General features: G+C 39.7%; 1 protein-coding gene and 1 pseudogene across 1 annotated transcript in view; both read left to right on the top strand.

Annotated features, from left to right (window-relative positions):
* The window catches only part of M1AP (meiosis 1 associated protein), a 90,305-nt gene that overhangs the window by 23,539 nt on the left and 43,242 nt on the right, over window positions 1-23,524 (top strand). Inside the window, exons 3-4 of the mRNA XM_003810323.5 lie at window positions 9,933-10,118; window positions 17,847-18,015. Coding sequence (XP_003810371.4) covers window positions 9,933-10,118; window positions 17,847-18,015 — 355 coding nt within the window. The remainder of the gene's footprint in view (window positions 1-9,932; window positions 10,119-17,846; window positions 18,016-23,524) is intronic.
* Window positions 3,998-6,224, top strand: LOC134728612 (torsin-1B-like; annotated as a pseudogene).

Raw genomic sequence — 23,524 nt, forward strand, 5'->3', positions numbered from 1 at the left:
GCTTATATGCCATTTGTCAGTGTATAAATTGACATTATAGAGGGCAATTTGGTGACAGTATCACAATTTACATATCTTTTAAAGTAGCAAATTCACTTCTAGGACCTTATCCTACATATATATTTACACATGTACAAAAATAACTTAAGTACAAGATTATTCCGTTTAGCACTGTTCGCAGTAACAAAAGATTGGAAACAAACTGAATGTCTGTAAATAGGGGATTGGTTACATAAAATCACGGTTCATCCATTAATGGAATACTCTATAATGATGTGAAATGATTGCTCAAATACAATAATCAACAAAAGCAAGATACAGAAAAGTATTGCCGTCACTTCTATTTAGGGAAGAAAAATGATAGATATCCTTTTGAATTTCAAACCCTATGAATGTATGTATTCAAAACACATAAATAAATATTAAAAATACATTTATGCTGATAAAATACCAATTTATATATAGGGAGTCTTTGTAAGATTTGATTTTTTATAAAGGGAATTCTGATTTTCTTTTTAAATATTTTAAATCCCCTCCCTAAACTGCATTCTGGTTTCTTGACCTGACCTCCAATGAAACATCAATCTAAGTTATCCTAACTGCCTAGGGCCATATTATCTATCTATAAGATAACCCAAAAAAGTTCATGTATGAAAGCCCAGAAATAGAATTCTTGAAGATTTTGTCAAGCCAAGGCATTTACATGATGTCCAACAAATATTAGCCATACTCAAGTGTTCTAGGTCAATAATATATATCTACTGATTCCTGGAGTTTACCCAATTATTACCAATTTTTTATCCCTTATTTCTCTAACTTGACTTTCTGATAACCAACTAGAATGTGCCACAGCTTTACAGCCTCTGAAATCCTCTTCACCTTTACTTTAATGCTGGCTTATGCTGATCTAGCACTAGCCTGCTTATGCCTTTGTGACCAATCCCTCCAACAATGATATGAGTGTCAGCCTATTTCAAGACAACTCTATAGATAGATGATACACAGAGAAAAGACTTAAATTTTACATAAATGAGATAATACTATGCCTGCTGATTCCATTATCTAATTTTTTTTAATTAACAGTATATTGTAGGCCAGGTGTGGTGGCTCACGCCTATAATCCCAACACTTCGGGAGGCAAGTTGGGAGGATCGCTTGAGCCCATGAGTTCGAGACCAGCCTGGGCAACATAGCAAGACCTTGTCTCTACTAAAAATTTAAAAATTAGCCAGGTGTGGTGGTTCATGCCTGTAGTCCCAGCTACTCCAGAGGCTGAGGAGAGAGAATCGCTTGAGCCTGGGAGTTTGAGGCTGCAGTGAATCATGATCACGCCACTGTACTCCAGCCTGGGTGACAGAGCAAGACCCTGTCCCAAAAAAAATTAATTAGTTTAATTAAATAAAACATAAGTTAAACCAGTTTCAACCTTAGCTGCACATTAGATTTGCCTGAGGAAGTTTTAAAATATATCAGTGCGTGGAGCCCACCTGATAAAATTTAAATGTCTGAGGGTATGTCTCAATGCCTCGAACTCTCTCTCTCTTTTTTTTTTTTTTATAGACAGAGTCTGGCTCTGTTACTCAGTCTAGAGTACAGTGGCACAATCTCAGCTTACTGTAACCTCCACCTCCTGGGCTCAAGCCATTCTCCCACCTCAAGTCCCAAGTAGCTGGAACTACAGGCACGGGTCACCATGCCTGGCTAATTTTTATATTTTTTTTAGAGACGGGGTTTCACTATGTTGCCCAGGCTGGTCTTGAACTCTTGAGCTCAAGCAATCTGTCCACCTCGGCCTCCCATAGTGCTGGGATTACAGGCGTGAGCCACTGCACCCAGCCCTTAAACATTATTTTACTCTCAATTATTACTGTTTTTAGGTATGCATATTAGAGATGACATACAGTGGAATTTTTCAATCTAGTCCAATAATTTGTTTTTTAGCTGGTATATTTTAGGAAGTAAGTTTGTATTTATTGTAATTACTGACCTTATTATTATTAAGATTATTCTGATTATCTTACTTGGTGTTTACTATTTGTCCTGCCTTTTCTATGCTTTCTTCTCCCATTTACTATCTGATTTTGGGTTTGTTTGTTTTTTTTTTTCACTCTATTTTTTTTTTAAGTGTATAATCTATTTATTTTCTTTTAGGGGTTGCCCTAAATTAATTGGTATCTCTACCCTTCACTAAACAATACCTTAGAATGCTTTAACTCCGATCATCTCCCTCTCATCGTGCATATTTTTGCCCCTGTATTTTACCCCCAAATTAGACATTACTGCTATTGTTTTATACAGCTAATATTTATTTCATTTTACTCATATATTTACCAATTTATTTGCTTACCCTTCCTTCTTGCATATCAGACCATTTCTCTGTGATCAGTTACCCTCTCTCTTCCTTGAATTATATCCTTTGAATCAGCACCATTTACTAGATATGTAATGTGAGCCACACATATAATACAAATTTTTCTATTAGCCACATTTAAAAATAGAAGAAAAAAAAAAAGCAGGCAATGGCCGGGCGCGGTGGCTCACGCCTGTAATCCCAACACTTTGGGAGGCCAAGGCGGGCAGATCACCTGTCAGGAGTTTGAGACCAGCCTGCCCAACATGGCGAAACCCCGTCTCTACTAAAAATACAAAAAATTAGCCAGGCATGGTGGCAGCCACCTATAATCCCAGCTACTCAGGAGGCTGAGGCAGGATAATCGCTTGAACTCGGGAGGCGGGGTTGCAGTGAGCCAAGATCGTGCCACTGCACTCCAGCCTGGGCAACAAGAGCAAAACTCTGTCTCAAAAAATAAAATAAAAAATAAACAGGCAAAACAAATTTTAATATTTTATTTTTCCTGACATATCCAAAATATCATTTCAGTATGTAATCAATATAAAAATTTATTGAATTTTTTATATTATCTTTTTTTTTTAATTTTGAGATGGAGTCCCACTGTGTGGCCCAGGCTGGAGTGCAGTGGCACGATCTCAGCTCACTGCATCCTCTGCCTCCCAGGTCTAAGTGATTCTTATGCCTCAGTCTCCCGAGTAGCTGGGATTACAGGTGTGCACCACCACACCCGGCTCATTTTTGTATTTTTTTTTTTTTAGTAGATGTGGGGTTTCACCATGTTGGCCAGGCTGGTCTCGAACTCCTGACCTCAAGTGATCCACCCACCTCAGCCTCCCAAAGTGCCAGGATTACAGGCTTGAGCCACCGCCCCCAACCAATATTAAACTTTTTTATGTTTGTTTGTATTTTGAGACGGAGTCTCGCTCTGTTTCCCAGGCTGGAGTGCAGTAGCGCGATCTCGGCTCACTGCAAGCTCTGCCTCCCGGGTTCACGCCATTCTCCTGCCTCAGCCGCCCGAGTAGCTGGGACTACAGGCACCCGCCACCATGCCCGGCTAATTTTTTTATTATTATTATTATTTGCAGAGATGGGGTTTCACCTTGTTAGCCACGATGGTCTCGATCTCCTGACCTCATGATCCGCCCACCTCGGCCTCCCAAAGTGCTAGGATTACAGGCGTGAGCCACCGCGCCCGGCCAATATTATCTTTTTTACTACTCTTCAAAGCCTTATGTGTATTTTACATGGACAGCAAACCTTCAGTTAGAGTAGCCACGTCTCAGATAATACCCACAGGCGGCCAGTGGCTGCCATATTTGACAGAGGCCCGGCTGGATCAGTTGTTAATCTGTGCCTCTCATTTTGCCAGCTGGGAAAGTGCTGCTTTTCTGGTGCTTTTTTGTTTTTTGGTTTTTTTTTTTTTTGAGACGGAGCCCCGCTCTGTCGCCCAGGCTGGAGTGCAGTGGCGCGATCTCTGCTCACTGCAACCTCCACCTCCCGGGTTCATGCCATTCTCCTGCCTCAGCCTCCCGAGTAGGTGGGACTACAGGCGCCCGCCACTACGCCTGGCTAATTTTTTTTTTTTTTTTTTTTTTTTTTTTTTGTATTTTTAGTAGAGACGGGGTTTCACCATGTTAGCCAGGATGGTCTCTATCTCCTGACCTCGTGATCCGCCTGCCTCGGCCTCCCAAAGTGATTGCAGGCGTGAACCACCACGCCCGGCCTTTCTGGCGCATTTTTAAGGTGTGTTTCTCTATTCTGGAGCTGACTCCTAGAGCCCTCAAGCTGGATTTGAAGGAGAAGCTGTTTGGACAGCATGTTGCCGCGGAAGTGATTCTCAAGGCACTGACTGGCTTCAGAAGCAACAGAAATTCCTAGAAACAACTAATTCTTTCCTTACGTGGCTGAGCTGGCATAGGCAAGAATTTGTCAGCCAAATTGTGGCAGAACGTCTTCACTCAAAAGGCCTGAAGAGTAACTCTCCACCTATTTGTACTAACTCTGTACTTCCCTCATGAGCAAAAGATAAAAAACTGTACCAGGCAGGAGAACCCAGCATTATCTTGTTCACAGGCCATTTGGACTGGTCTGGGCAAACTGCAGTAACTCTGGCCTCTGCTTCTCTTTTCTTTGCATTGCAGTAGCCCCAGGCTCCACTGAGTTAAGACACACTTGAACCCAAATTTCCCAACTCCCAGTTTACATGGTAGTCACATTCTCCAATGAATGAATGCACTCAACATTCCCAGCAGAGCATTTGGTGTTAGGTGGGGGTTGTTCAGCAGGTTGTTTGGGCATGGGGTCATTTAATGCTCTCCACCTATGATGCAGCCTCAGCCTTGCCTCTGCATGTTGCAATGTAGATTAGAGGATTTCTTTTCTTCTAAACACCTTTTATTCCCTTTGTTCCTCTCATCTTTCGAGTCCTTGGCATTGCTTTCTTCAAAGAAAGCCTCAAAGAACTGAACATTGACACTGTTTCTCCTTTTCAGATATTCCTTCCACATTTAATTTATGTTACATTATCTAGGAGGGTTCATTCTCATTTAAATGAATGTCGTCCTTGTCAAGGTTAATATTCCCACTATTAGGTGGGGACTGAAATAAGAAACAGAAACTTAACTGAACAAGGAAGTGAAAGTGAGTGTTTGCCACACAAACTGTAAGATAGAGAAGACTGCCAAAATCAGGAATAATTTTCTTATTTTTCACATTTTTTCGTAAATCTCTAGAAATATAGTAAAATAAATAAGGATGTATCTCGGGGAGTTTCCTGGTCACAAACTTTTTACATTGTGAGGTTGAGAGCTTGTTGCTTGGGTGTCTTTTTGTTCCAAGAATGTATCAGAATAAATGCTTTTCATGAGATGTCACCTAGGTCAACTCCTTCGTTCATTCCATCAGTACAAGGCATTGCTCTCGGGCACTGTGCAAGTCTTAATCTAGTTCCTTATTCTTCAATATGTCTGGTAATATTAAGTTGAGATTTCGCTTCACAGTGAGATGAACACTATGGATTAGTTAATGGTGAATGATAAATATTTATGTATCTTGTGTCTCTTATACCTTTAAAAAGGTCACATTTAACATGTCATTTGAGTTAGGAAAAAACTTCCTTGCATTTTAGCACCTATCTCTCTGCCAATTTCAACTTTGTATAGATAAAGTTTTGGAAAAACTTACCCACTGAATGGAGGTGAGAGTGCAGTTTCCTAGAGTTCTTCCCCAGGGAGCTCTGATCTTAAGTCTTTTAGAGCATGAAGAGCAGCATAGTGCTTCTGCTCCCTCAGAGCATCCTTTGAGCCTCCCCATCCCATTTCATCTTTTATGGTTGGTCTAGGACCAGTTACAGAAGTGGATTCATGGTAATGTGAGTGCATGTTCCAGCTATTTTCATATTTGACAAGATGCATAAATTCCACCCCCAGGGTTGTCAACACAATCAGTCTGTTTCTAGACCACTACAAAAAGGTTTTTACCAAAAAGCCATCTTCATCTTTCCCAGAAACATAGACAGGGACCTCATAACTGAGATAGCTCTTGACTTTTGGTGGGTAGGAGGAAGGAGGGAAGACATTTAGCTGAAGGACCTGGAACCTGTGCCGTCTGATAGTCTTCAATAATAAGCACAGTGGTCTGTGGTGCAATGGACTGATCAACAAAACCTTAATCAATTACTTTACCTTTTTCCTGCCGATGAAGTACAGACGTGAAAATATGCATGAAGGCAGAGATGAGGGCCCATGGTTCTGCTATAGATGAAGACATTGTCACAAGAGTGGCAGAGGAAATGACGCTTTTCCCCAAAGACAAGAAAATCTACTCAGTCAAGAGCTGTAAGACTGAACAATGACAGCTAGATTTCCACTGAGCTCTTAACCAGATGGGATAAGAGGGATTTGGGAGGCTCAGCACACGAGGGACCTTGCCTTTCAGAGGCATTTTGAAGACTTCTTTGGGGTTTGGCACATTTGCACCTGTGAACTTTCGGGATATAGAAGTTTCTAAGAATTGGTTTTTGAAAAGACACTAATCTGTCAAGTGCACTTGTCATTTTGCAACATGACATCAATCCAGCTGTTAATTGCAGTTAAAGATAAACTATAAAATCCCCTTCACACTTATTGTTGCTGACTTTGACAGAAGTGCCTGGAAACAGCTGTGCAAGGGAGGCCTGAGGATCGAGGATTGTTTCTGACCCACAACACCCACACCTCAGAAGCTACTGTTGTGACTGAAGGGGTTCAAGGGCCCTGCTACAGTCTGAAGAGCATTAGGTTTTCACCTGCTAAAAACATTCTTCTGCTGTTTCTTTTTCTTCACACAGAGAGGGTTCACTGACTTGTATTTTCAGTTGAAATTGGTGGCACTTGACAGGTACAGGTGGTGTCTGGTGGGAGGACATGGCCCTGCACGCTGAGCACTCTTGGCCTGGGGTGAACTGTCTGCATGTGGGGTGGGAGCTCCATCTGAGGTCTCTGCAGAGCAGGGCAGACAGGTCCATTGCTGTGGCTGCTGATTACATCTGTGATCATGGAATTCCTTCACCCATCTCTCACTTGATATCACTTACCCACTTGCCTTCCTTGTACCACATCTTCTCCTGACCTTCACTTGCTACTAAATTCCCCCCAACCATATCATCATAGAAGCTAATCAGAATAAGACTGTAGCTTCAAATTTGAGTCCTTGGTTCCTAAGGTTAAACGTTTGCTGTTACCTTTAAAATATAGGTCAATCTCTTGCTTTACTCCAGAGAACCATTTGAAATTCACAGGACATGCACATTCTCCATAGTTGACGTGCACAGACTAAGCAGTCAGTTTGCAGATTCGGCATTGCCAAAGAAGTGGGAGTATTAAACACTAGAAATGCTAAGAGTTTTCAAGGATTTGTATATTTATTATAATGTTTTTACTTCTGAACCTTCGATAATAGAAATATAGAACATTGCTTATTTTAAAACATGAGAAGGGCACAAAATGGAGTAATTGCTTATTTTTTCCCAGACACTCTTAAAACAAATGGTATGAATTTTTTTAACTTTTATTTTAAGTTCAAGGGTGCATGTGCAGGTACATAAGTAAACTTGTGTCATGGGGGTTTGTTGTACAGATTATTTCATCATCCAGGTATTAAGCCTACTACCCATTAGTTATTTTTTCTGATCCTCTCCCTCCTCCCACACTTCACCCTCTGACAGGCCCCAGTGTGTGTTGTCCCTTTTTATGTGTCCATGTGTTCTCATCATTTAGCTCGCACTTATAAGTCAGAACATGCAGTATTTGGTTTTCTGTTCCTGCGTTAGCTTGGAATTTTTATTGTTAAATCCATAGTAATATGTCATCACAATTGTAGACACAAACAAGCTTAGTCCGAAGTTGTGGCTGGTTCTGGGTGTCATCTAATAATGACACCCTATATGACATCACCAGGCTGGACTGCCCTGATCACTGAGAAGTAAGGCTTAGATTCCAGCTATTTTGAAACATTCTGTGTCTGTCCTATAGTTGTAGTACAACTGCAGACACATAATTAGAACAATGATGTAGCATTTTTGTATATAAAATGTAATAGAATGAATTTGTGACATGGAAATGCCTTGTAGGGTATCACATTTAGTCTTTTAAAATACCAAGGTGAGGCTTAAAATTTTTAGTACATATTCTCAAATTGGAGTTAAGTTACATTTCTTTTATAGCCTTTTGGGTATCTGGTCAAGAGAAAACAAGATTTTTCTCTGTTTATAATGATGCAATAAACTCAACCCATGTTGGCCACCAACTAAATAAAATAGGAATAAAAATTGATACTGAATGTTGTGTCATTCGATCAGTAATTATTTTATTTATTCACACAAACCTGAGCTAATTGAAAGAAGAGCCCAGCTTGTCCATGCCATTAAGAGGAATATTTCCAATTATTAAGATAAACATTTCCAATTAAAGCTATGCTTAATGCCAATAATTATTTCTCAAAATTTGTATATACATGTTGTGTTAATAAATTGTATATGAATGATAATTCTAATAATAACTCAATCTAGAGTGCCCCTTAGAGCCTATGCTCATAGGAAACTTAGAACTCTTGCAAAATATAGCTGTTTTAGATGCAGAGAAGTATGATGGGATGATCAATAAAAGGTTGCCAAGCATAAAAATTCTTTTACATTATGATAAAACTCTCAGGGAAAGTGAAATGGAAATATGAGTTCAAGGAGAAAAAGGAACAATCTAAATTTCTATCTCTTGGGAAAAAAAGAGCTTGTTCATGTACTTTTAACACTGAATAATGGTGAGTATCAAATCACCATGGCATTTAGATTCAATTGGACTGTTTTGAAGAGTTATATTATAGTTTTATTTTTAAATGTTGATATTTAAAATACGCTGGAAGTTACATCCTTAGCAACCACTTATAAAGTTGGAATTTTAAAATATAGATGTTCACTTAAAAATGCATAAGGGGGTACATTGTTTCTCAGATTCTTTTAGGGGGTACATGAGAAGAAATGCTTAAAGCCTACTAGGCTACACCTGTGGTGTGATTTCTTCTAATTTCTTTCTCGGATAGTTTTCTTATTTTCCTTTCTAGATTACAAGTTTTCTTTGTGTAAGAATTATATGCAATTCCTTGTGTTTTCACCCCAAAGACTTGGGGAGAGAAGAATATATCAACTGTGGAGCTAAGCCCAGGAAGGTGTTGACTTAAGCAGTCTTTGTATTCTGGCAGGTTTACAGCTCATGCTCATGGATTTTATGTGCATTACAGATATCACTCAGTTCTGCTCTATGGTCAGGAAGGTGTCCCCATCCCAAAATATAATTCTTCCCCACCCCCCACCTGCTATTGATGCATGGAATCCCTTCAAATGATGTCACAAATCTTCAGTCCACATTTATCAAAATGCATATATCCTCAGGAGAAGTAACATTGACCTAGTATCAGATTAAATTAGTTGACTCCTAAGAGCAAGTTTTTATAAAGGTAGATGAGGAGAACCAAAAGGTCGCTTGTCTCGGGTTAACATGTTGGCTCCTTAAGCTGACTGCAGACTAACCCAAATATCTCTTCTTTACTGAAGTTATCCTAAAGAGCGTATTAGATAGGACGTATGAATTCTGAAGTGATCAACCACATCAAAATTCTCACTTCTGGGAAAACCTCATTTTTAAGTAGAGAAGCTTTTGGTGCCTAGACTGACTAAGAAATGAAGATAATGTCTAAGGTGAACACTGTCTGGCCTCCAGTTTGCAGGTCACCCCAAAGTAAAACTAAGCAGTCACACAACTGGATTTCCCTTTGTGTGAGTGAATGAGTTAAAACACTTCCTTTCATGTTTCTGGTAACTCTAAGTAATCAAAACCTTTATGGCTGCAAATTTTCCTTCTGCTAGTGTAGGGAAGATTTTGGTGCAGTGGCTAGAACACAATAGGAATTCAGTAGATGTTGGTCAAATAAACAAATTTTCAGGAAGGGAAGGAACTTCTGAGGAATTATTTATAATAAATTTAGACTGCCAATTAATCTGAAACCTGGTCCCTAAAGACTTGTGTCTTTGATTCGTTTTTCTCTGCAGCAAGTGAAAGGGAACTTTGCTAGGTTGCAGACCTGCATCTCAGAACTCCGCATGTTACAGAGAGAAGGGTGTTTCAGATCACAAGGTGCTTCTCTGCGGCTGGCAGTAGAGGATGGGCTCCAGCAATTCAAACAATACAGCAGACATGTGACCACAAGGGCAGCTCTGACCTATACCTCCCTGGAGGTAAGTGATGCTGGCCTTTAGGACTCCAAGCTGTGTTCCGATTTCAGTCCATATAGGTCATTGTTTATCATCTTTACATTGTTCTATCTTTCATTCACTCTAGATGTAATATTCAAAGCAAGATTTTCAGCTCCCTACGGGCAGAGGACATGTTTCTCTTCTTCCTATAACCTGTACAGTTCTTAATGTAGAGATAGTTATAGAGAAGAGCTCTAAAAATATAGACTGAAGTGAATTATGAGGAAAAACTGAAATCAAAATAAAATCTGAATATGCCATCTGCCTCTGGATTTTTGGAAGTTGTAAAGAAAATGTTAAACTGCCTACATTGGTAGCTGTATTTATATTTACCTTGGTACTCTTAGGAATTTACAGTTGTTTTTAATCAAATCTTGGCATCAAATTGAGGAACTTTTCTCGGGATTAGCAAGTGTGCAAATACAAGAGTGCCAGACTGAGCCAATCTTAAAAATATAAATAAGGGTATGGCTGGATACTCCATTGAGTACATGAGTAAGTGTGAGTTAAGACAGTTTCGGTCTCTTGTAACCTCAGGGATCAAACAGACAGGACAAAAAATAATCGTGTGGGATTGCTGGTTTCCAATTCTTCATGTAGGAGCTTGGAAGCTGCCACTCCATCCTAACAACTAGTAAAAAGCTTAACAAACTAAAAAATCAACAATATTTTTTAGATCCCTGAGAAGTGAGGTCACAGGGCAAACTGTTGCATCCAAAATGGGAGAGACAACCAGGCAAATACAGAGAATCACAACATACTGGAACAGAAACCTCCACAGGAACCAGTGCTAGAGTAGGAAACTGTCATTGACATTGCTACAGGCTAGGTGTAGACATGTCTAAAATTCTAGGAGAGGATGAGCATTGTGGCTCACACCTGTAATCCCAGCACTTTGAGAGGCCAAGGCAGGAAGATCACCTTGAGGCCAGGAGTTCAAGAGCAGCCTGGACAGCATAGCAAGACTCCATCTCCACAAAAAATAAAGATTAGCCAGGCTTGGTGGTGTGCACCTATAGTCCTAGCTACTTGAGAGGCTGGGGCAGGAAGATGGCTTGAGCCCAAGAGTTCAAAGTTGCACTGAGCTATGATCATACCACTCCACGCTTTTGTGAGTTTTACCTCCAGGAGCTCAACCAAGTCCTCATAGTAAACATCAGGGGAAAATTCCCTCATGCCTCTGACAGGGAGAGGGAAAAATGAACCATTTTGAAATATACCAGAGCACTCTGTTATTAACAGGTATAATGAAACTACCCTAACAGGTAGTTACTCAGGAGAAACTAGTTAAACAGAACCTAACCCCTAACCTCCTGGGATTTTATCAGAGTCTAAATGACCTGGAAGAAGGGAAATACCAAACTCCAGCCAGCTGTATCCTTCAATGTAGCAGAAAGGAAATACTCAACTTCAGCCCACTCTAGCCATCCTGTCCCACCTAAGTAGGGAGAGAAAAAACTGAGGAACACTTGTAAAGTTCACAGTCCAGAGGCATAGGTTCACTAAAAGACTGAGACCTAATCATACTTCCCCTCCCTCTATCCCTTACCACACATTGCTAAAGGCCTGCTTATAGCACCTCCTTTAGCCTGGAACATCATGTACAACTATAAAAAGCGTACTAAAAGACAAAAAAACACAGTTTGAAGAGACAGCAAGCATCAGAATTAGACATGGCAGAGACACTGGAATTCTCAGACCACAGAATTTAAAGCAACTATGATTAATATGCTAAGGGCTCTAATGGATAAAGCAGACGGAATGAAAGAACATATGGGCAATGTAAGCAGAAAGATGGAAATCCTAAGAAAGAATAAAAAAAGGTGCTAGAGATCAAAAGCATTGTAATAGATGTGAAGAATGTCTTTGATGGGCTTATTCATAGACCTATGGCTGAAGAAAGAATCTTTGAGTTTGAGGATGTATCAATAGAGATGTTCAAATCTGAAAAAGCAAAGAGAAAAGAAAAACTGGAAAAAAAACCCAGAGCAGAATATTCAAGAACTGTGGGACAACTATAAAAGGTACGACTTACATGTAACGGGAATACCAGAAGGAAAAGAAAGAAAGAAACAGAAGAAACATTTGAATAATAATGACTGAGAATTTCTTAAAGTCAGACACCAAACCACAGATCCAGGAAGCTCAGAGAACATCATTAAACCACATGCTCCTGAACAACCAGTGGGTCAATGGAGAAATTAAAAATGAAGTTTAAAATCTTCTTGAGTCAAATGAAAATGGATACACAATATACCAAAACCTATGAGATATAGCAAAAGAGGGAAGTTTATAGCAATAAATGCCTACATCAAAAAAGAAGAAAGATATCAAATAAACAACCTAGCATTGCACCTCAAGGAACTAGAAGAACAAGAATAGACTAAACCCAAAATTACTAGAAGGAAAAAAAATAGTAATGATCAGAATAAAAATAAAAGAAATAGGGACTTAAAATAGTACAACACTTTGGGAAGCTAAGGCAGGAGGATCGCTTGAGGCCAGGAGTTTGAGACCAGCCTTGGTAACATAGTGAGATCCCATCTCTACAAAAATTTTTTTAAATTACCCAGGTGTGGTGCACATACCTGTAGTCCTAGCTACTTTGGGAGGCTGAGGTGGAAAGATTGCTTGAGCCCAGGAGTTTGAGGCTGCAGTGAGCTATGATCACACCACTGCATTGCAGCCTGGGTGACAGAGCAAGACCTTGTCTCTTAAAAACAAACAAAAACATAAAAGTTCAATGAAAAAAGAACTGGTGGCCGGGTGCGGTGGCTCACGCCTGTAATCCCAGCACTTTGGGAGGCCCACGCGGGTGGATCACGAGGTCAGGTGATCGAGACCATCCTGGACACGGTGAAACCCCATCTCTACTAAAAAATACAAAAAATTAGCCAGGTGTCGTGGTGGGCGCCTGTAGTCCCAGCTACTTGGGAGGCTGAGGCAGGAGAATGGCATGAACCTGGGAGGCGGAGCTTGCAGTGAGCCGAGATCGCACCACTGCACTCCAGCCTGGGCGACAGAGTGAGACTCTGTCTCAAAAAAAAAAAAAAAAAAAAAAACTGTTTTTTGTTGTTTTTTTTTCTGTCTGTTTTTTGTTTGTTTGTTTTGAGATGGAGTTTTGCTCTTGTTGCCCAGGCTGGAGTGCAATGGCGCAATCTCGGCTCACCGCACCCTCCACCTCCCGTGTTCAAGCAATTCTCCTGCCTCAGCTTCCCGAATAGCTGGGATTACAGGCATGCGCCACCACGCCTGACTAATTTCGTATTTTTAGTAGAGATGGCGTTTCTCCATGTTGGTCAGGCTGGTCTTGAACTAAAAAGAACTGTTTTTTTTTTTGAAAGGATAAACAAAATCACAAACTTTTGGCTAGACTAAGAAAAAAAGAGAGATGACTCAAATAAATCAGAGATTAAAAAGGAGACATTACAACTGATACCACAAAATACAAAGGATTATTATAGACTATTTTGAAGAACTATATGCCAACAAATTGGAAAACTTAAAAGAAATGGATACATTCCTGTATATACACAATCTGCTAAGATTGAATCATGAAAAAATAGAAAGCCTAAACAGACCAACAGTGAGTAATGAGATTGAATCAGTAATAAAAAGTCTTCCGTTGAAGAAAAGCCCCAGACCTCATAGATTCACTGCTGAATTCTACCAAACATTTAAAGAAGAACTAATAGCAATTCTTCTTAACTACTCTACAAACTTGAAGTGGAGAGAATTCTTCCAGACTCATTCTACAAGGGCAGCATTACCCTGATACCAAAACCGGACAAGGGCACAACAATAAAAAAGAAAACTATAGGCCAATGTCTCTGAAGAACATAGATGCAAAAACCCTTAAAATATTTGCAAACCAAATCCAATAGCACATCAAAAAGATCATTTACCATAATCAAGAGGGATTTGTCCCAGGGGTGCAAGGATGGTTCAACATATGCAAATCAATAAACATGACACATCACATTAACAGAATGAAGGACATAAACCATCTTCATGGATGCAGAAAGAGCATTCAATAAAATTCAACATCACTTCATGATAAAAACTCTTAACAAAATCGGTACAGAAAGAGCATACCTCAACACAATGAAGACCATATATGACAAACCTACAGCTAACTCATACTGAATGAGGAAAAGTTGGAAGTTTTTCCTCTAAAATCTGGAACAAGTACCAGGTGCAGTAGCTCACGCCTGTAATCCCAGCACTTTGGGAGCCGAGGTAAGAGGATCACTTGAGGATCAAGACTGGCCTGGACAACATAGTGAGACCCTGCCACTATGAAAAAAAACTTTTTGGAAAAACCAGCTGAGAGTGGTGGTGCATGCCTGTAGTTCCAACTACCCAGGAGGCTAAGGCAAGAGGATCCCTTGAGCCCAGGAATTCAAGATTGCAGTGAGCTATGATCATACCACTGCATTCCAGCCTGGGCAACAGAGCAAGACCCTGACTCTTAAAATGAGGGAAACAATTCGTGACATTGGTCTGGGCAAGGATTTTTTTTTAATAAGACCTCAAAAGCACAGGCAACAAAAGCAAAAATAGACAAATGGAATTTTATCAAACCAAAAAGCTTTTGCACACCAAAGGAAACAATCAAAAGATTGAAGTGGGCCAGGTGCAGTGGCTCACACCTGTAATTCCAGCACTTTGGAAGGCCAAGGCAGCAGGATCACTTGAGTCTAGGAGTTCCAGACCAGTCTGGTCAACATGGTGAGGCTTCCATCTCTACAAAAAAAAAAAATACAAAAATAAGCCAGGCATGGTGGCATGCATCTGTGGTTTCAGCTACATGGGAGGCTGAGGCAGAAGGATCACTTGAGCCTAGGAGGTCAAGGCTGCAGTGAGCCATGGTTGAACCACTGCACTCCAACCTGGGCAACAGAGTGAGACCCTGTCTCAAAAAAAAAATAGAGTGAAGTAAGAGCCTACAGAATGGAAGAAAATATTTGTAAACGATGCATCTGACAAGGGATTCATATCCGGAATATATAAGGAACTCAAACAACTCAATAGGGAAAAAATGAATAATCTGAAAGCTGAATAAACATTTCTCAAAAGAAGACATACAAATGGCCACAGGCAGGTGCAAAAATGCTCAATATCACTAATCAGAGAAATACAAATCAAACCCACAATAAAATATTACCTCACCCCAGTTAGAATGGCTACTATATAAAAGATTTAAAAAATAACAAATATTGGTGAGGAGGTGGAGAAAGGGGACCCTCCTTACATTTTTGGTAAGAATGCAAATTAGTACAGCCACTATGGAGAACAATATGAAGGTTCCTCAAGAAATTAAAAGCAGAGCTACCATATAATCCAACAATCCCACTACTGGGTATATACCCAAAGGAAATGAAATCAGTGTGTTGGAGAGATATCTTCACTCCCAGGTTTATTGCAGCACTGTGCACAGTAGCCAAGATATGGAATCAACCTGAGTGTCTATCAGTGGATAAATGGATTTTTAAAATGTGGTATTTATACACATTGGAATACCATTCCTTCATAAGAAAGAATAAAAGCCTGTTGTTTGTGACAACATGGATGAGTCTAGAGAACATTATATTAAGTGAAATAAGCCAGGCACAGAAGGACGAGTACTGCATGATCTCACTCATTTGTGGAATCTAAAAACATTGATCTCATAGAAGTACAGAGTTGAATAGTGGTTATCAGAGGCTGAGGATAGGGGGGAAGGGTGCATGAGGAGAGGTTGGCCAATGGTGCAAAGTTACAATTAGGAGGAATAAGTTCTGGTGTTCTATTGTACAATAGCATGACTATAGTTAACAGTAATGTATATTTCAAAATAGCAGAGAGGATTTTGAATGTTCTCATCACAAAGAAATGAGAAGTGTTTGAAGTGATAGATATGCTAATTACCCTGATTTGATCATTATACAATGTATAAATGTATCAAAACATCACTGTACCCGTAAATGTGTACAATTATTATGTGTCAATTAAAAACAAAATAAAACTTTAAAAAATGGACCAAAGACCTTATCAGATACCTCACCAAAGAAAGTACACAAATGGTAAACAAACATGAAAAGATGCTCCACATCATATGTCATCAGGGAAATGCAAATTAAAACAACAATGAAATACCACCACATACCTATTAAAATGGCTAAATTCCAGAACACTGACAACACCAAATGCTGGTGAGGATGTGGAGCAACAGGAACTCTCCTTCATTGCTGATGGGAATGTAGAATGGCACAGCCACTTTGAAAGATAGTTTGATGGTTTCTTACAAAACTAAACATACATTTACCATATAATCCAGAAATCATGCTTCTTGGTATTTACCCAAAGGAGTTGAAAACCTATCCACACAAAAATCCGCACTTGGGTATTTATGGCAGCTTTATTCATAATTGCCAAAACTTGGAAGCAACCAAGATGTCCTTCAGCAGATGAATGGATAAATAAACTATGATTCATCCAGACAATGGATTATTATTCAGCACTAAAAAGAAATGAGCTATCAAGCCACAAAAAGATATGGAGGGACCTTAAATGCATATTACTAAGTGAAAGAAGCCAATTTGAAAAGGCTGCATATATATCCCCAACTATATGACATTCTGGAAAAGGCAAAACTATGGTGATATAGTAAAAAGATCAATGGTTGCCAAGGGTTGAGGAGAAGGAGGGATGAATAGATAGAGCAGAGAGGATTCTTAGGGTGGTGAAAAGGCTCAATATGATATTTATTATACTGATGGGTACCTGTCATTATGCATTTGTCTAGACTCATAGAATGTACTACACCAAGAGTCAACCCTAATGTAATCTGTGGACTTTGGGTGATTATGATGTGTCAATATAGGTTCATCAATTGCAATGACTTTGGTGGAAGATACTGATAATGAGGGAGGCCATGTATATGTGGGACAAGGGGTATATGGGCTATCTCTGTACCTTCCTTTCGATTTTGCTGTGAACCTAAAACTTCCCTAAAAAATAATGTCTTTTAAAATAATAATAATAATAATAGTGCTTTAATCTATATCCCTCTTCATGGATCAAAAACATCTAAGTACAAATGAGAATTGCATATGTTTAATGATTACCGTCCAGTGTTTAAAAGTTCAAGAGGAAACTGCTAATAATAACATACAGTGGCCAGTCATGGTGGCTCACGCCTGTAATCCCAGCACTCTGGGAGGCCGGGGCGGGCGGATCACGAGGTCAGGAGTTCAAGACCAGCCTGACCAACATGGTGAAACCCCGTTCTACTAAAAATACAAAAAAAAATTACCCGGGTGTGGTGGCACGTGCCTGTAATCCCAGCTATCCAGGAGGCTGAGGCAGGAGAATCACTTGACCCCGGAAGGCGGAGGTTGCAGTGAGCCAAGATTGCACCATTGCACTCCAGCCTGGGCGACAGAGCAAGACTCCGTCTCAAAAAAAAAGACTAAAACATACATACGGTTTCTCCAGTCACTTTCTAGGGTCAGCTCAGCCTGATTGGAAAGGTCCTGTGATAACCTGTCCCACAAGAATCTGTCAGATAAAATTTGATTTTAAGTTACAGCCAAATCCTTTTTGCACTAAACATAATAGCCACCACCACAGACTTATGCTGTATTTATCCTCCGGGTAGGAACTGTTATGTTCCTCACTCTGTACATCAGGGAGAATAGACACATTGATTCTTGGGTTTATTTTCAGATTACTATTCTGACTTCTCAGCCTGGAAAAGAGGTGGTCAAACAGTTGGAGGAAGGGTTGAAAGATACAGACCTAGCCAGAGTCAGGAGGTTTCAGGTCGTTGAGGTCACAAAGGGAATGCTAGAGCACGTGGACTCAGCGTCTCCTGTTGAGGATCCCAGCAATGATGGTAAGAATTTTTTAACAAGGTAAAAAGAATTGTAAGAATTTTAATGAAAATGACAAGTTAATGGGTGCAGCACACCAACATGGCACATGTATACATATGTAACAAACCTGCACGTTGTGCACATGTACCCTAAAACTTAAAATATAATAATAATAAAATTTAAAAAAAAGAATCTTAATGAGCAGTCTTTTACAAGTCAGAAAGATTATTTTCCATGGTCTTTTTGTGTTCTTAAATGATAAAAGAAGCCAGCAGATTTCATTGAGGTTCAGACAGATGTTTCTAGATGTTGGAGTTGAATTTTTTAATAATCATTTTATTTCAGAAACAATATATCCTAATAATGAAAACTAAAATTTTATGGGTATAAAAAGTAAAAATTCCTTTCTCCCCTAATCACTTTGAAGGGATTGGGCTATCCCTTCTAACATTCTTTTATAGATAGATATAAATATATATATATATATATATATATATATGCACACACACACACTCTCTTAATATTTTAATTAACACTCAATATTTTATAGATACATATATACACATACACAACTAATTTACTGAAACCTTCTTTGTTCATGTGTGTTGGACAGCTGTGTCAGTGTTTATAGATCAGACTCGTTTTTTAATGGCTTTTTATTGTGTTGTTTTACCATAATTTGTTTAATCACTAATGTAAACAATTTGGTTTATTGCATTTTAGTATTATAAACAGTGCTGTATGAACAGACTCATATGCAGGGCTGGCTTCATGGGCTAATGACCAGGGGAGTCACACAGGGTCCTAAGTACAGAAAGGCCCCCATCCTTGAGATTTAATGCCCTGTGGCTTCTGTCTTAAAATTCTTAATAATTTTATCTTTGAATTTGTGCAGTTTGATGGAACAGTGGAGCATACACCAGGAGTTTTGAGCCTTGGCTCACACATGCCCTGCCTCCTGCTTCCTTCCCACCACTCCATAGTGGAGACCTCACTCATTTGCCAGCTTACCAGCCATCCAGTGACCTCTGCTGGCCTCTGTTCCCCCGGCTGGGCAGAAGCCTAGACACCTGTGTCAAGGTCCAGCACACATTCCTTTTGTGTTGAGTTGCCCAGGCATCTTTGAGGGTCTGCACTTGCTTGGCAAGTATCTGGTGCCGCCTGAGGAAGTGTGACATTAATAGCAATTTTTTTTTTTTTTTGAGATGGAGTCTTGCTCTGTTGCCCAGGCTGGAGTGCAGTGGCGCGATCTCGGCTCACTGCAAGCTCCGCCTCCCAGGTTCACACCATTCTCCTGCCTCGGCCTCCTGAGTAGCTGGGATTACAGGCACCCGCCACCAAGCCCAGCTAATTTTTTTGTATTTTTAGTAGAGACAGGGTTTCACCGTGTTAGCCAGGATGGTCTCCGTCTCCTGATCTCGTGATCTGCCCGCCTCAGCCTCCCAAAGTGCTGGGATTACAGGTGTGAGCCTCCGCACCCAGCAGCAAACTTTTGAAAACCATGTCATGATGAAAAAGATGAGTAAGTTCTAGATATCTGCTATACAACATTATACCTAGAAATAACAATACTGTACTACTGTACATGTAAAAATGTGTTAAAAGGTTAGATCTCATGCATGGTGTTCTTACCACAATTAAAAAACAACACCCACACACACATACATACAATGACATCTTAAGAAAGAGACTATGGAAAAAAGGAAAAGGAAAAAGTTTTATATTTTAGTATTGTTGATGGCAGTTTTTTCCTGCTTTTTGAACAAAGGGCTCTGCATTTTCATTTTGCTCTGAGCCCACAAATTATGTAGCCTTTCCTGTTTATGTGTATAACTGTGCATTTGTGAGGATGTTTTCTGTGGAATAAATTCCTAGAAATAAAGTTTCTAGGAGGTAAAACAGTATATGCATTTTTGACAGTTATTGCCAAAAAACTCTCCAAAAAGATCATACCAATTCATACTTCCACCAATAGTAAATAAGACTTTCCTAGTAGGAATTATCCTTGTTTGTTTTTTTATTTTTGCTAACCCCATGGGGGAAAAAAAGTCTAGTTTTGACTTTCTTTCACCATGTTGGCCAGGCTGGTCTCGAACTGACCTTAGGTGATCCACCCGCCTCGGCCTCCCAAAGTGCTGGGATTACAGGTGTTAGCTACCATGCCTGGCCAGACTTTTATTCTTGAATTACCTCTTAGGATTTTTTTGGAGAGAAAGTGTGGAGTGGTCCTACGTAGTGATCTTTCCCCTTGTTCCAGTCACTCTGTACCTTAATGACATTTTCCTTGATATTTACGTACTGAAAAATATTCATGTTTATTACAAACAAATTAAAAATGCAAATAAGCACAAATAAGTAAATCTAAGTTACCCACAATCCTACACTTCCTAAAAGAAGAAATATTCAAACTGTGTCTTAGAGCAGGGATCTCCAACCCCCGGGCCATGGACTGGTACCATCTGTGGCCTGTTAGGAACTGGTGATCACACAGCAGGAGGGGAGGGAAGGGTGGTGGCAAGTGAGCATTACTGCCTGAGCTCTACCTCCTGTCAGATCAGCTGTGGCATTAGATCCTTATAGGAGAGCAAACCCTATTGTGAACTGTGCATGTGAGGGATCTAGATTGTGCACTCCTTATATGAGAATCTAACCCCTGATGAGCAGAGGTGGAACAGTTTCATCCCAAAACCATTCCAACCACCCATCTGTGGAAAAATTGTCTTCCATGAAACCAGCCCGTCATGCCAAAAAGTTTGGGGACCACTGTCTTGGAAGACAAGTAAGAATTACCTAAGCAGAGGAAAAGGAAAAGGGCCACTCAAAAAGGAGACCCAGAGACATGAGAAGCAAGATATGCCCAACTTTTGAGAAATGCCCATGCTTCCCTACACCAGAGCCTGTCAGGCAGCGGTGGGAGTGAGGCATAAAGGTAGGCAAGGGTTAGATGGAAATGGCCATCTATACCATGCTAAAACATTTGGATTTCATTCTAAGGCAGTGGAAATGTGTGAAAATATTTTAGTCAGGAAGTCAAGTAGAGATCTCCAAATTATGGAGTTCAAGGGCTTTGGGACCAGTTTTAATTCATCCAACATTCAAGTTACAGTTCACCCTCCTGCAGTCCTTTTGGGCTGTACTGGCCTTTTCCATGGTTATGCATACATGGAAGTGGCCACTGTTCTGATACCATCGATTTCTTTCTGGTCGCGTGCAGATGACTTCACTCTTCCTCCCCCTCCCATCTCACCTCCCTCTAATTAGGTAGGAGGGAGGGTTGGTTACTAAGGGTGTGGTTCCTGTCAGATTCTGACACATGTGGATCCTTCCACCATCATGCAGCCACTAACATTGTTCTGGCAGGGGAGGGAAGGCAACCAGCCTTAGCCGTGTGATTTGTGAGCTCTCACTGTGTGTCCTCGTGTCTCTTCACTGACTGTCCTTTCTATCTCCATCCCTGTACTCATAGCAGTCTTTTCCTCTAAATTCCCTCTTCTTCTCTCTGAATTCCTTCCTCTATTCTCTTCCAGCCAAACCCTACTCATTCCTTAAATCCTAATTCAGGTTCATTACTACTGTATTGATTTTCCTCTTCTTAGAACAACCACATCACTTCTTCTTAGAACAACGACATCACTTGTGGTCTCTACCACGTAATTTAGCACTTAATTATATAGCATGTAGAATCATTCACCATTGCTTTATTGTGCAATAATTGTGTCTTCTTGCCTAAATTGTAAACTACTTGATATCTTTTCCCTCTGCATTAAACTGTAAGCACCTTGGCATTAGAAACTTGTCTTACTCATTTCTGTGTCCTGGTGTATATCCTACATTATCAGTATATATTTGTTGAGTGAATCAATGACTTTGATACCCATGGAGGCTACTCTTGGTCTGCCTAGCATCCTCTATATCCCCTTTCTCTGGTAACACCTCCACCTTCCTGGTCACAGAATGGGTCATGACCCAGGTTGAGGCAATCATAGTTCCCTAGGCCACCAGTCAGAGCCCTTCTCATTGGATTCTCAAAATGAATCTGTGAGAGAGAAGCTCTTTTTCTCTCTTTGGCCAGTGACAGATCAGGCATGGACTATGTTCTTTTCTGCCTTCTGTGACTGTCACCAGAAAGAACTTGTTATGTCTCTAATTGCATAGAGCTTAGAGTACACTAAGGCTGCCTGATGCCTTTCTTTAGAATAGTTAGTGGCTAGCATTGTATAGAACAGCTTTTAAATGCAGGAAAGCAGCTTTATACCTGTGTCAGTGCTGATGACTCTTCCAGTAACTTCCCATTTGCTTCTGAATAATGCATCCTTCCATAAATCGCTTGTAATTCCTCTTTGTGGGTTAAGTGTATATGACTCATTGCTCAAAATCTTCCTAGTTTGCCTGTGCTTTCCTCATAATTAATTGTTTTATTCCCTTAGTGTTTTACTGCATCTTGGCGTTGTTATCAAGACATTAGCAACAGCAGCTTCTCTCATTCTCAGAAGGATGTGTGCTCCAAAATTAGGTTGCCCAAGTCTAAATTGCAGTTTCTATAACTTTCTAGCTATGCAACTTTAGGCAAGGTATTTAGCCTCACTAAGCCTTAGTTATTAATTCCTACTCCATGCAGTAGTTGTGGGAATTAAATGAGATCATGTAAGTGCTCTACAAAAGTTAGCTATACTTATTATTAATATTTTTGAAAATTTTTGTATATGGATGGTTTGTTATATTTCCGAGATTTGTTTTTAATGGCCAGGTCTCAAGTGAACTGTCAGTTACCTGGAACTAAGACTGTGTCTTATATATCTTTCTATCACTAATGATTATCACTCCACCTGGCACACAGTAGATTCTCAATAAATGTTTTTTGACAAAACAAATGAATGATTGAAAAAAAAACAAATGATTTGTGTGAGTGATTGGGGTCAACCTCTGTGACATCAGCTAAAATAGTTAGGGATATGTCCCAAACAGCCATAGCTTCCCTCGATAACTCATGAATATCATAAATTGATTCAAACACTTCTTAAATCTAGTTATAATTCTTTTACTCCAATAGCCATGATCATCAATTAAATACAAATTATCTATAGTCCACCTTTCAGAGAGAAATACATCAAAAGCAAATGTTGATATTGCAGATTCATTTATAAAATAACTATGAGAATGTGTCCTTCAATCAGTCTTAATGCTGCCTACTTTAGTACAGTTCTGCACAGTGAAAGCTAATTATCACAAAAATGACTTAAGGACCCTGCAAGATCCAGGATCACTGTAAAAGAATGAATTTAGAAATTAAGAAAGTAGACTCACATCTTAGAAAGTTCTTTTACAGGATCTAATATGAAAAGGTTAACTTTAAATTACATTCACATTAGTTAAGGTTTTCTATAAATTTTAACCATATAGCCTATTATATATTTTCTTCTAACTGTATAAATGGGACTTCCTTTAATTTGTTCCTGGTCTTTTTCATTTTATTCTTTATTTTAAAATTTTGCTGAAAGATCCTGTCCAGTGCTGTTTGTAGTAGCTTTT

Source organism: Pan paniscus, chromosome 12 (genome assembly GCF_029289425.2).
Source record: "Pan paniscus chromosome 12, NHGRI_mPanPan1-v2.0_pri, whole genome shotgun sequence".
Lineage (NCBI taxonomy): Eukaryota > Metazoa > Chordata > Mammalia > Primates > Hominidae > Pan > Pan paniscus.